This window comes from Anser anser (assembly GCF_964211835.1).
Source record: "Anser anser genome assembly, chromosome: 10".
Taxonomy (NCBI): Eukaryota; Metazoa; Chordata; class Aves; order Anseriformes; family Anatidae; genus Anser; species Anser anser.
The window spans coordinates 3,447,753-3,460,194 of NC_139730.1; the positions used below are offsets into that span (position 1 = coordinate 3,447,753).

At 53.7% G+C, this 12,442-nt stretch overlaps 1 protein-coding gene across 7 annotated transcripts in view; it reads right to left on the reverse strand.

The window, feature by feature from the left end:
- Positions 1-2,244: 2,244 nt before the first annotated feature.
- LRRK1 (leucine rich repeat kinase 1) overlaps positions 2,245-12,442 on the reverse strand; it is an 86,455-nt gene continuing 76,257 nt past the window's right edge. For 6 of the 7 annotated variants that reach the window (XM_083849733.1, XM_083849734.1, XM_083849737.1 and 3 more), the window contains 4 exons: positions 12,194-12,310; positions 6,275-7,110; positions 5,581-5,682; positions 2,245-3,705 (listed from right to left, as the gene is read on the reverse strand). In XM_083849733.1, the coding sequence (XP_083705859.1) occupies positions 3,528-3,705; positions 5,581-5,682; positions 6,275-7,110; positions 12,194-12,310 (1,233 nt within the window). In that variant the 3' untranslated portion in view covers positions 2,245-3,527. The other variant, XM_083849739.1, reaches the window with a different exon arrangement.

Genomic DNA, 12,442 nt, shown 5'->3' on the forward strand with positions numbered 1-12,442 from the left:
TCCCTGTCCGTGCCGTGGAGAGGTTTTGGGGCTGGGTCTTTGGGGTGGCTGCAGCGCTCGGAGCCACGGGGATTGCGCCCAGCGGGGCCTGGTGAAGCACCCAGCGATTCCCGTCTGCCTTCACCACCCCAAAGCCTCAGCTGTGTCCTGTGCTCCCCTGGTGCTGGGACAGGAGTGCCCCAGGTGCTGGGGACAGCTGCGGGGCCGTGTCACGGGGACAGGGACGCGTGCTGGAAACGTGCAGCACCGAAGCGATGGGGAATAAAAATCCAGGAAGGGCTCATCTCATGCAGGAGGTGGCGTCCAGTGACACCCGATCGGGCTGGGACCGAGAGGAAGCTGCTGAAGGTGCCGCTCTTACATGTTTTTAAATCTCAGTGACATTTCTCTAGGCGCTGCAACGCAGCGAGGAAGATGAACCACCTGCCCCGGCAAAGCATCAGACACCCGCTGCCCACAGCAAATCCCAGCCCGGGGACACGGTGCCCCTAAACCCCACACTGTGCCCCCATCCCCGTCCCCGTCCCCATGCCCCAGGGTGAGCCGAGGACACGCTGGCAGCCTGAAATAGCCACCCTATTTCCTGTCCTTTTAACATTTGCTTAAAGAAAACCAATTTCCTTTGGCCTTTGGGCAGCAGCATGCAAAGCAAAACGCGCTGCCCCTGCCCGCGGGGAGCGCCCAGCCCCACAGCCATGGGGCAGCGCTGGAAGAGCGCAGCGGGATTCGCTCCTGCCCAGCAGCAACCTGCTACAAGAGGGGGCAGGAGCAGCTCAGCACCGAGCAGGGAGCGCTCCCTGCTTCGTTAGCAAGTAATTAATGGCCTAACACTCCCCTCCCTCCCTCCGTGGCCATTAATCCCATTTGAGAGCAGCCGATTCCTCGTGCTGAGCCCCTTTGGTGTGGGTGCTGCTGCTGGATGGGCTGGGGGAACCGGGAGCTGCCAGAACCACGGGGCACGGATGCTTCGTCTGCCCTCGGTCACCTCCCAGCCCCTTCCAGGCCTCTGCTCAGCCCCGGTTTTAGAAGCTGGAATAAAATTGCAAGGACTGCGATTCAGTCAGCTGTCCCGAGGCAAGCACAGGGAGCTGGGTGTTAATCGCAGCAGCTCCCAGCCCGTGTGGCCTCGAGGAGAGTCCTCGTGCTGGTGCCTGGGGCTCGGGCAGCCCCCTGCTCCTGGGCTTTGGGGTGTTTCCTGCCTTTGAGCCCTTTTCTCTCTCCCCAGACAAGGCAGGGCAATGGGTGCTGCCGCTCACCCATCCCGCCAGGAGCAGAGCAAGGTTTTGCTGGGTCAGGAACGAGCATTGAAGTCTCCCAAACTGTTTGAACTGGTAGATTTGGGATTATTTTTTTGTTCATTTTTCCTCCTGTCCCCAGGACTCCCATGACACATGCATTGCCTACGTAATGGGGCCTTGCACTAACACGGTTCTGGGTTTGATGGGGATTCTGTCCTGACTCCCCCGTTGGAAGCTCTTTGGGCTCGTGGTCTCAGACCCCGCGTCCCAGCAGGTCTCTGCCCGGTGCCACGCGCTCGCTCCCAGCCCCGCAGCAGCTCCGTCCCCCAGCACAGCCCCCCCGGCCCCTCTCCCTTCCCGGCCAACTATCCTGACCCGCTGCAGACCGTCCTTTCCCGGCAGCAGGATTTTCAGAGCAGTGACTTTATGATGTGTCTGGGGGCGGGCGGGCGTTTAATAACAGCCCGGGAGCTCGGCTGCGGGAGCAGAACAAAGGCGGCTTTGTGCCGGGGCCCGGCCCGTGCCCACCGCAGGTGACGGCGAGGCTTGGGCTGACTCCTGGGGGCGTCGGTGCAAGCCCCCGGCCTAGGAAGCGGTGCCTGAAGCAGTGCCCGGGATGTTTCGGGGTGAGAGGGACGATAAGGATCCACTGTTGTTCTTCCAGACATTGTTCTCTCAAAGAACACACGGAAGACTCGATGAAAGTACAAGCTGTTTTACAGCCCCCGGGGGGGCTTCAGGGATTGCTCATGCAACTGCTGGGGCAGGGCTGAGCCATCTCCTCCCTCCGCACGGGACAGCACAGGGCCTGGGGCTTCACCAGCCCCTGGAGGGACGGAGACAGGTAAGGCTGCGCCAGGAGACTGACTGATAAAGGATAAATCCCGTGTCCCCCCCGTGGTGCTCACCAGGAGATGCATTTTCATCAGCTGCTGCAAACCCCCAACGCGCCGCAGCTGATGCAGGCGGGGGTTGTTAATAAGGAGTGCCACCAACGCAGCGCCGCCGGGGGGAGGAATCTGTTTATTTTAAGATACACTTTGTTTCCGAAGAAGGATATTTTAGCAGCCTGCAACAGAAATGTGAACCAGACGGTTAACCTGCCCGCTCGGCCTTGGCCAGCCTTGCCGATGCTCACACAAGTTTCTTGGGATAGGAAAAAAAAAAAAAAAAGGTCCAAAATCCAAACTGTACACCTTTTTACAGGGCGCTTGGCCAGGCTCACTTTTTGCACTGCTGTACAAGCCTGGGGTAACGAAGTGCAGTTGTGTTCAGAGCCAACGCACCATCCTAGGCCGCTAATGAAGATAAAATAAAAGCTGCAGTGAGCGGAAGCCGAACAGATACACAGGCAAATTAAGCTTATTGTGTTCCTGATACTCCAGAGTGCATTTACCGAGAGAAAGAGGAGCAGAACAAAGACAGCTTGTAAGCTCTCCTGCTCACAGGGCTCCCTTCTTGACACATCAGGAAGCATCTGTCAAACCGAGTGGCTTTGCTTTGTATCAGCTCTATCTTACAATTGACTTTGCAACAGTGCAATTAAATAGCTCACTTACCGAGATTGTGCAACATTAGTGGCTGAGAGATTAATTTTAGGATCTCTCACAGTAACACTACACCGTAATAGCTTGGAGGAACCAGAAATGCACCGGCCAGCCAAAGCGTATCGCTGGTTCCTGCACCTGGATGTCCCTGCACAGCTCCACCTGAAGCAGCCTCTGAGAAACGTGCAGGGCTGCGGGCAGCAGCCCCGCAGCAGAGGGCTGGCAGCGGGCACAGCTCCGAGGAGCAGGGCGAGTTACAGCCCGCAGTGCCAGCCAGCAGGCGGTGGGGCACTGCAACGTGCTCGGGCTCCCAGGACAGGGCCCGCTGTAGTAAATGGAGCTCTCCTGGCTGACGACACACACCGTAAAAAAAAGCAGCAGCAGCAGCAGCCAGGGCATGCCGAGGGGGAGGAGGGAATTTAAAACAGGGAGAAGGAAACTCAGAATAAAGGGCATGAGCAGAACTGCAGCCACCGCCACCTCCTGCTCGCAGGGGAGCGTGTGGCAGGCGGACGTGCGGAGTGCCCACGGCCCGGCCTCACGCCGGGGCTGTCAGTCTCCAAAATCCCCAACGGGGCTCCAGCCGCTGAAACCCCGCAGAGCTCATTAGCAGCAAAACAGAGGCACGCTCCCCGCACCCCTCTCGTCCCCTCCCTGCGCGGGGCCGTGCCCTGGAGTCCAGCTGTGCCCAGAGCAGGAGGCGTCCATCCTTCCTTGGCCCTTGGGTCCCTTGCCACAAGCACTACCTCCGTTTTCGCATGCAGGTTTCGAGCCTTCCCAGCTCTTCGTAGGCCTGGTAGAAAACGTTGAAATCTCTGGCGCTCCAGCCCCGCCAGACAGCCAGGCACCACTCCGTGTTCTCGTTCTCGAAGCAGCACACGACGGTGTCCTTCGCTATGAGGGCAGCATCCACCAGCGTCCTGGGGAACCAAGAGCAGAGAGTGGCATCAGCGCAGGAGCTCTGCTAAGGCAGCATACCCTTAATCTGGGAGGCACTGGCTCACGAGCTTCCCTTTCCAGCCAGCGAATCTCCTTTTATAAGCTGCAAACCCTTGAGAAAGGAGAGCACAGCAAGGAGAGGAATCAGAAACTGCGGCACGGCAAAAGCAAGCAGTTTGGCGACACGAGATTTTGAAAGGGATTCAGGTGCCTGCAGAGGAAGACAGGTGCTTAAGTCTGCCACGGCATTTTGAAGTTGCTGGTAATCTCCTGATTTGCTAAATCCACAGACTCCTTCCTGCTGCCAGCTGGGTATTTGCAAAGTAGCCTGCATTGTGCCACAGCTAAAGGCTGCCAAGAGCTTCTGGGGCCCGAAAGGCCACGTGGAACCGGGACGGAGCCCACCTCTGCCAGCTCGGGGTACGAGCCCCAAGTCCGGAGCAGCAGGCGCGGCTACGACAGCAGCACAGGGACCTGTACGGTTCGTGTACACGGAGTGCTACGTGACAGCATCGCTTGTGGGGGTCCTTCCCTTCACAGCCTCCTAGTGCGTCTCCTGATCAAGCAGTGGGGACTGAAGCCGGCCCTGCAGACAGCCCAGAAGGAGCTGGCCAGGCAGAAGGTGTACTTGTGGCCTCGCAGGGTTCAAAGGACAGGAGTCCATCCCTAGCTGGGCTCTTTCCACCACTCCAATAGCAGATGGGGGAAGACCAGCCCCAAAACACCCCCCAGAAAAGCCCCCAGACCTCGGTGGGGAGCGCTGGCCACGAGGGCTGTGTGGCATCCTTGGCAGCTGGTTTTTTATCACAAGCTGCCCTAAAAAGCCATCTCCCTTCCCGTCCCCCTCCACGCAGGGCCTGGAGCTGGCTCTGGGTCGCCAGTAAAACTCCCCACGCCCAAGTGAGTAACGGGCTCGGAGGAGGCAGGCAGGATCCTGCGTTCGTCCTGCCGGTGCTGTGGGTGACTCAGCGGGCTGCGTGCCCGACCCGGCCAGCACCCGCGAGCCTGCGACGGCCGGGACACCTTGCCCGGACTCCACACTTCATTTTTTCCCCTATTTCTTTCCACGAACTGGGCGAAGTTAAAAAAAAAAAAAAAATTGGAGCTAACAGTCACCGATACCTGACTCTCGGCTAACCGATAGAGACACTCAATTAACGAGCAGAGGGAATGGCAGGAGCGCTTTGATCTCACGCTGTGTTTACCCAGCGGTAATAAATGGTCATTTATAATCCTTAGCACTGCTTAACCTCCATTTGTTTGGACATAAATAGTACAATCCTAGCCCGGTATTTAAGTGATCAGCAGGAACACTCCCATCTCTCCAGCAGCTATTTATTTACTTGGACTCTTGCTTGCTGCATGAAACATTTTAGATGAATGTATGTAACTGCTCCCCCCTGCGCTCCGGGGGCCTTCCCCCAGCCCGGCCCTGCCGGCAGCACAAAGGTGCTCATTTAGAGCCAGGACTTCAACCTGACCCACGTGAATGAAGCCACAGACAGGCGCTGCACTCTGCATAAATACGCTGCTTGTTCTTGACGCAGGGCCCGGGCCTGCCAAGCTCCAGCCATCTCCTGCCAGGTGCCGGTGCCCTCCGAGCGCCGGGAGCCAGCACCGGGCAGGATCAGACCGACACCGATGGCGTTGTGCAACGCGGCGCTGCCTGTCACCTCACGGGGTGCTTGGCGTCCGTGGCTTTCGGAGCGCTCCAGCCCGTGGCTTTTCAGATGGTGCTGGAAGGAGAAAGGAAGCTCCCGAGAGCCCCTGGAGCCTGCAGAGCCACCCTCTGCCACCCTCGGTCCCCTCGTGCCCCTGGAAACCGGTGTGAAAGGCACCGCCCCAGCCAGCCTCACCCGTAGGGAGCCAGTTCCCCAGCCTTCAGCACAGCAATCACTCTGCCCCGCTGGGTGCCGGATTCCTTCTCCAGTCCGATCACGATGATATCCCCTCCTCTCCTGGAAGAGAAACAAGGAGATTGTACTCATACGCTGCAGTGGGGACCGCTGGCAGCCAAGGAAAACCCATGTTAGATGTCCATCCTCTGCCACAACCCCTCCCGTAGCTATATGGACTTCTTTAGGAAAGGGGGCGCTGCGATGTGACCGAGTGTGATCCCAAATCTACCAGAACGAGAGCCCCTGTGACTGGCAAAATCGCATTTCTGGTGATTTCGATCAGCTCAACAGGAGGCAACGGGACCTGCCAGAGCTGCGTCTGAGCGAGGAAGCTGCCTGCTGCTCTTTGTTTCCTCAGTAGCCAGGGAAACGGGGTGTCAAGTCTCACCACCCACTTTTCCATTCTGCTGAAATCAGTCTCACGAGACATTAGATGTGACCATTTCTGCCCAACACCAGAATTCTTTAAAAAGGAGTTAAAAAAATGATGTACCGTAGTACTGGGAATGTAATTTCTCAGTGGTACCTTGATTTTCCGGGCAGGTGAATCGCACTGGGCATGCCAAAGTTCCCGAATCAGCTGGAGCTCATCTCTCATCCCTCGGCCCAGGAGGGATTTGGATCAAGTTGCTCTGGTAAGCGACCCACTTACCTGGGGATCCATATGAGGTCTTTCACTGCAAGAACCTTGACAGCTTGAAGATGCTGTGCGTCGTCGCCTGCAGGCATAGCATCGTGATCTGGGGAAGGCTTCAGTTCATGAAATTTGTCAGGCTCCTCAAAATCCGTGGAGAGCGGTGCGCTGGAGGAGCTCGTGGGTGAGCTGGGCAGGCTGGAGGGGCACCGGGTGAGCCTGGTAGGAGGCGAGGAGGAGTAGGAAGACATGGAGCAATAGTCTGTGAGCGAGTCCTGGTGGTTTAAAATCTGGGTGCCAACCTCCGGGCTGTAGATAATGCTCATGTCCGCCAGCGAGTTACCCTCCAGGGCTTTGGGGTGTATGGGTGCAGTGGCTGGGATGACGGCGGAAGGCTGCTGGATCGTGAACATGTCTCGGAGGGGGCTGCAGTCTCCGCAGAAGTAGCGGGCGCAGAGCTGGTAGGTGGTAACGTGGTACATGACCAGGAAGTTGCTCTTATCGTCCAGGCACCAAACCACCTCCTCCCCGTGGCACTCGGAGTTGCAGGCGATGGACGTGATCACCGACGGCGGGCTGAAGGGCTCCAGCCTCCTGCTGATCTCCATGGAGGAGCAGTCTATGATGAGGATGCCGGGGCCGTTGCTGTACCAGACCTCCGTCCCGCTGTTGGTGATCTCCATGGCCTTCACGGGGTAGGGGTTCTGCCGGGGGTCGTCGTCGGAGATGTTGAACTTGGACCTGTTCGCCGTGTGGGAGCACAGGTAGGAGCAGGTGTCTGCTGGGATGCCCTGGGCTACCGAAAACACTGCTACGAGGCCATCCGACAAGCCGGCCAGCACCACGTACGAGTTCTGCAAGAAAGAGCCGGCAGATTGTCTCTCTGGATTCTTTACCTCCTTCCAACACAAAACCTTTCAATCCCAGAGGCTCTGGCTGCCTCTCACAACCCTATGAGTACACGAGTAACTCACCCCAAATCACTCAGCGATAACAGCAACACAAAAAGAAGTCATTACATGGAAGCTGCTGCAGAGCCATACTCCTCTCACCCAGTATTACCTCTCTCTTTATTGGCAAGGGAGGATAGACAGGCCTGGCAGCCAGCCCCGAAGGTTAACAAATTCAAGCTGGAACACGTTCAGAGACAGCCATCACGATCCCAAGGAATCCAGCTGTAGGAACCCGGCCCACATCCAGAAAGGACTAAAGCACAGTGAAGCTATTGCTATCAGGCTAGGTAGGAGAGGAATGGAAGAAATGCGGGAGGAAATGGAAAGAGAGGGAGACAACGCAACGAGAGTACGGAGTGACTGCATCTGATGTCTGCTGCCCCGACAGCTCCGCTCCTCCCAGGGATGTGCTCTCAGCCTGGGAGCCCCGGCAGCTCGCGGCCATCCCAGCGGAGGGCACAGAAGCAGCAGCTCAGCAAAGCGGCTGCTGAGTGCTGCGAGCAATTCTGCAGCTAGCTAAAAACCTGCCCCCGACAACAGATGTGTTCGCTGCAGGAGCTGAGGCCAGCACTGAGCTCCGGTATGCTGTGCCCTGTGAACGGTGGCTGGCGAGAAGGCCACCGCAGCTCCAGCTCCCCGCAGCAGTGCAAGGGGCTGTTAAACAGACAGGGAAATGGCTCTCTTGGGAATTAACTCCCCATGACCTTGGGTCCGTACCAGAAACTCCCCATCTGTGCAGCAGATAAAACAATGCCTACCTCAAAGGCCTTTATTTCCTCCCCAGGGAGCAATAACTTCTAAGAAAAGCCTCTTTGCCCAGGGCTTTTTCGCTGATACAAACCAAAGCGAACAGAACCGAACGACGCAGCGCTGCCAGCTGACCCGACACAGCCTCACCCCTCCACGGCCCCGTCGTGGCAGAAAGCTCTGCCTCCTGGCATGCCCGGGGCTCCAGCAATGCTGCCTGCCTCTGCGAGGTGGGACGGGGACCTGGCGTCATCCCTCGCTGCTCAAAAATCAAGGGAAAGCTTGTGCCCTTCCAGGGATCTTGGCTGTGCCAGCCCCGTAAAATAGCTCCCAGGCTGCTTAGGTCCGCAGGGGCCAAAATCAGCATCTTGAGTTGCTCTCAGATATCGAGGGGCAGATAGAATAGGGATAAGTATTAGTTTAATTGATAACACTGTTTGCAAGGCTCGTTAAGAGCCTTGGAGTAAACCACACTATCTGCATACGAAGTGTGAGTAAAGCCATCGGTGTGCTGAGCCCATATGACTAATCCAAATCACGGCAGAACTTCCCTGTAATGGGAAAAACTAGAGAAGCAAGTGGAAAGTTGTGAAATGGGACTTGGACTTCAACTCAGTCCAGTCCCAATTCTCTAACAACTAATTAAAAGAAACCCAAGTGGCCTGCAGTGCTCGGTGCCACGGCCCTGCTGCCATGTGGATCTGGTGTGAAGGCTCCTGGATATGCCAGGAGGTTGCATCAATAGGTTGGAACATGGCACAGTGCTTTGCACAAGCTGGGCTTTGGATTTTTTTTTTTTTCCTTTGGAAAGGAGTTTGATTATTTAAACCAGAACAAAACAAAGCACAACAGCCCACATTTCTCTGGTGGAAATGGTCCAACTTTTCAGTCCAAAGGACCCTGCATAGCGAGTATTTCTTACTAAAAAAGGAAAATTTAAATTGAAATGGGAACATGTGAAATTAAAAGGTTGAATTTCATTGTTTTAATGACGAGAAAATTGTTGCCGAGTTTCATTATCAGGCGCACTGTAAGAGGGTGAGGAGTTCCGAGATGCTGTGGCTATGCTGCTTGAAGTGCTTACGCTGGCTCGCCTGAACATACTGTGGGTTCGTCGACCTGGACTGCTCCTCGTGTGACACAGAACACTGTTAGTCTTCAGAGTTCTCTATAATTTTGTCTCACTTGCTTTGAAAATGCTGAATTATCCAAGCACAGTCTTCAAAAAAATTTTATTTCCTTGATTAGCGTCAGCTCGTGTAAAACAATCACGATTCCCTTCTGGATTTGATAGGCCAAAGCCCCCCTGCACTGAGAAATCAACACCGCAACCGGGCAGAGCTGCACCAGTTATACCCACTGAGCTTTGCTGATTATACCAACCATGCCAAATTTTAGCCTGTCTAGACTACGGTGGAAGCAAATCTGAAAGATGTTTTATGCTTTGGGGCACTTATAACTCATAGACTCGGCTGTCAGGATTTTTTAATCCACTATTACCATCTCTTTGTTTAGGAAAGGGGGAATAAAAGCTCAAAATCCTGAGAAATGCCCTCTACCCGCCATCGCTTGCCTGACGAGGACAAGGAGGTGACACATTTCACAGAAGAGCACCGCAAAGGCCACCCACCCGTGGGTGCTACGGACTCACCAAACTTCATTAGGTGCTGGTGCGGCAGGGCAGCGAGGCAAAAGCTCTCCCCATCGGGGTATTACAACAGCGACCAAATGCAGGCAGGGCGGCAGGCTCCAGAAACCTTAAGTAACTTTCTCAGAATTCATTTTCAACATTCGAGCCCCACGAGGAGCCAAGAAAAACACGCAGCAACAAAACTGCATTTGAAGTCTCCGTCTTGCCAGAAGCCCCGCTGTGCCAGCAAGGCAGGCCTCCGAGCAGGGCTGTGACGGTATGTGACGGGCAGCACAGAGGATGAGCTGGCTCCAGACGTCCTGTCCTCAGAGCCGAGGACAGTGCAAGGCTCAGAGCAGCTGGGATGGCCGCAGTGAGCAGGTTAAAATAAAAAAAAAAAAAGCAGCCCCCAGCACCATGGCCTCGGTCACCTCCTCCCTCCTTCCCCGCGGGGTCTGGCACTGCTGGCACCGAAGGCCGCGGCAGGCCGCAGCCTTTAAATGCAGCTTTTGTTTTCGTGTGCTCCAGGTTTCTGCAGGAGGCCAGAGACTCGCACCCATTCAGATCTCTCTCTCCTTCAGCATTGCTTTGTAAGAGTGCTGCAAAACAGTTTAGAAAGCGTCGTTTCGTTCTTTTTAACCTGTTTGTGTGCTTGCTTGTTTTTCTGAAAGGGATTGCACTGAAAACTTTATTTTTTTGTCAGAAACGATGATACTGGTGACAGAAACCATGCAACAAAAAAGCTTAAATTGTACAAGACTTTTCCTTGGCGGGTGAGTTTTGGATTCTGGGCCCCTCTCTGCTGCTTTTAAATTTCCATGATGCTTCCTTTGGATGAGAAACCAAGTTTTGGAAACTGTTTCTTTTGGATCAGCCTTCCCAAGGCAGTCATAAAGAATTCCCCTTCCCAGCAACATCCCTCGGCAATTCTCTGACTGCAAGTTACCTCACATCTCATCAGCTAAAGTCTTTCTTCCCAGGGAAATGTGAGCAATTCTCTTCTCCACTGGACAATAATTACCATGCGATAACTTTGATACAACTTGCTAGGCCATACAGTAAGTTTGACAAGTGTAGCTTTCCACTTTGCTTTTTGGGAAGAACTGGCTGTGTTGAAAAATGGTTCAGTTTCTTGCCAACCTGGTCTGCACATCCCCACGGCTGCTGCTCTGGCTATTTCACTGCCAAATTCATTCATAGAAAGGAGAGAGGAAAAAGTAAGTCCAATAAACTGAGAAGGAGTGCGCCGAAGGGATGTGGATTTCTGGAAGGTTGGGTAGGGTCGGGGGAGGAAGGGAGGTGTCTAGACTCAATATTACTATTGTAGGGCCTGGCATTATTTATGACATTTTCTAGGCAAGCCACAAACTGAAAATAGAAACCAGGAGACATAAAGCCACTCGTAACCCCTGAGGAATGGCTTTGCAAGCTGTGTGACAGTGGAAAAGCTGAAAGTGAAAGGCTCCTTCGACTGTCCTGGACAAAACCTCAGGCAGCACGAAAAAGAAATTTGCCCTGCACATCAGAAATGAAACTCCAAGGTGAAGAAACGCTACAGGTTTGGGAGCCAAAGAAAGCCGACAGACACAGCCTCCTGGTGGGTGAAATTCATCCCTCTGCCAGCTTCAGATCTATGCCCTCCTTCAGTCCTACTTACACCATGTTTGGAAGTTAAGTGGTACACCTTACACTAACCATCTGCCTTGGATTCACTCTGCAGCAGTCTAAGCAAATGAGCCAGAAATGGACAACAATGCAGAACGGAGACATGCTGTAAAACAGTTTCATTGTTGCTCTGAGAACTGCTCCATATTGAGCTTTTAGACTCCTAACAGTACACTGGCATTTGCAAAAGCTACAGAGCTACCGATAATGTTGGAATATAATTATATGTTTTTACTCAAGGTGGCTGTAGGCAAACCGGAGGTAATTTAGCCCCAAACCAGTTTTTATACATCTCCCAAGACTTGCCCACAATAGGCAGTAATGTCAGACTTCGCTTGCCAGTAATTGGATGTTATCATTTCCAGAACCAGATAGATAGTATACAGCTTTTGTTATTACCCATAGGTGGCAGTTCGTGGACTGCATTTATTATCTAAGTGTTCTCACTCAAAACCAAAAAAAAAAAAGAAAAAGAAGTGTGGCTGGGCCTAGATAATATTTAAAGATGACTGTGCACACAAACAACAGCATGCACACATGCCAAGAAAAGAGTGAATGCAACAGCTAGGATATACCAGAGTCCTGTGTTAATAGTTAACAAATCTCTATACTAATTATTAGTTCACGTCCCCTCTACTTTCCTTGATCGGCCTAAACCTTGTCTTGCAGTGATGTGGAAACACAGCTGGAAAACTTCCTTGTGGAGGAATTTGATCTATTTTGACTATTTTCCCAGCAGGCTTGGAAGTGCCAGCTCTGGTCCCCGACTCAGGTTCATGCCCACGCCTGTGTCTCTTGCTCTGCTGGCAGAGGCACAAAGACCTGGAAACCTTCTCCTCCCACTGCCAAAACATTCCTAGACATTGCAAAGTCCTTCGATGCTGGCTAGTGACAAGTGGCACTAACACTCCTTTTCCAAGTAAGAGCTGGGTTCCTCCTTACCTTTTTGACAACAGGCATTACCAGGAAGCAGCTCACAGTAGCAGGAGTGTCTAAACCTTTCTGTGGAGCCTTTAGAGGACACATGCCTTGCAACCCGTACACTGAGATCTTCTGGTCCTGTGAAAAAGCACATGAAATTCAATAAATTTCAATCACCTTTCATGCTGTTTACATTTGATATCTGGACAAGATCAAATTGGTTCCAAAAACAGTTTTTATTTGTGTTTCTCAATATCCAAAGCTTTGTTT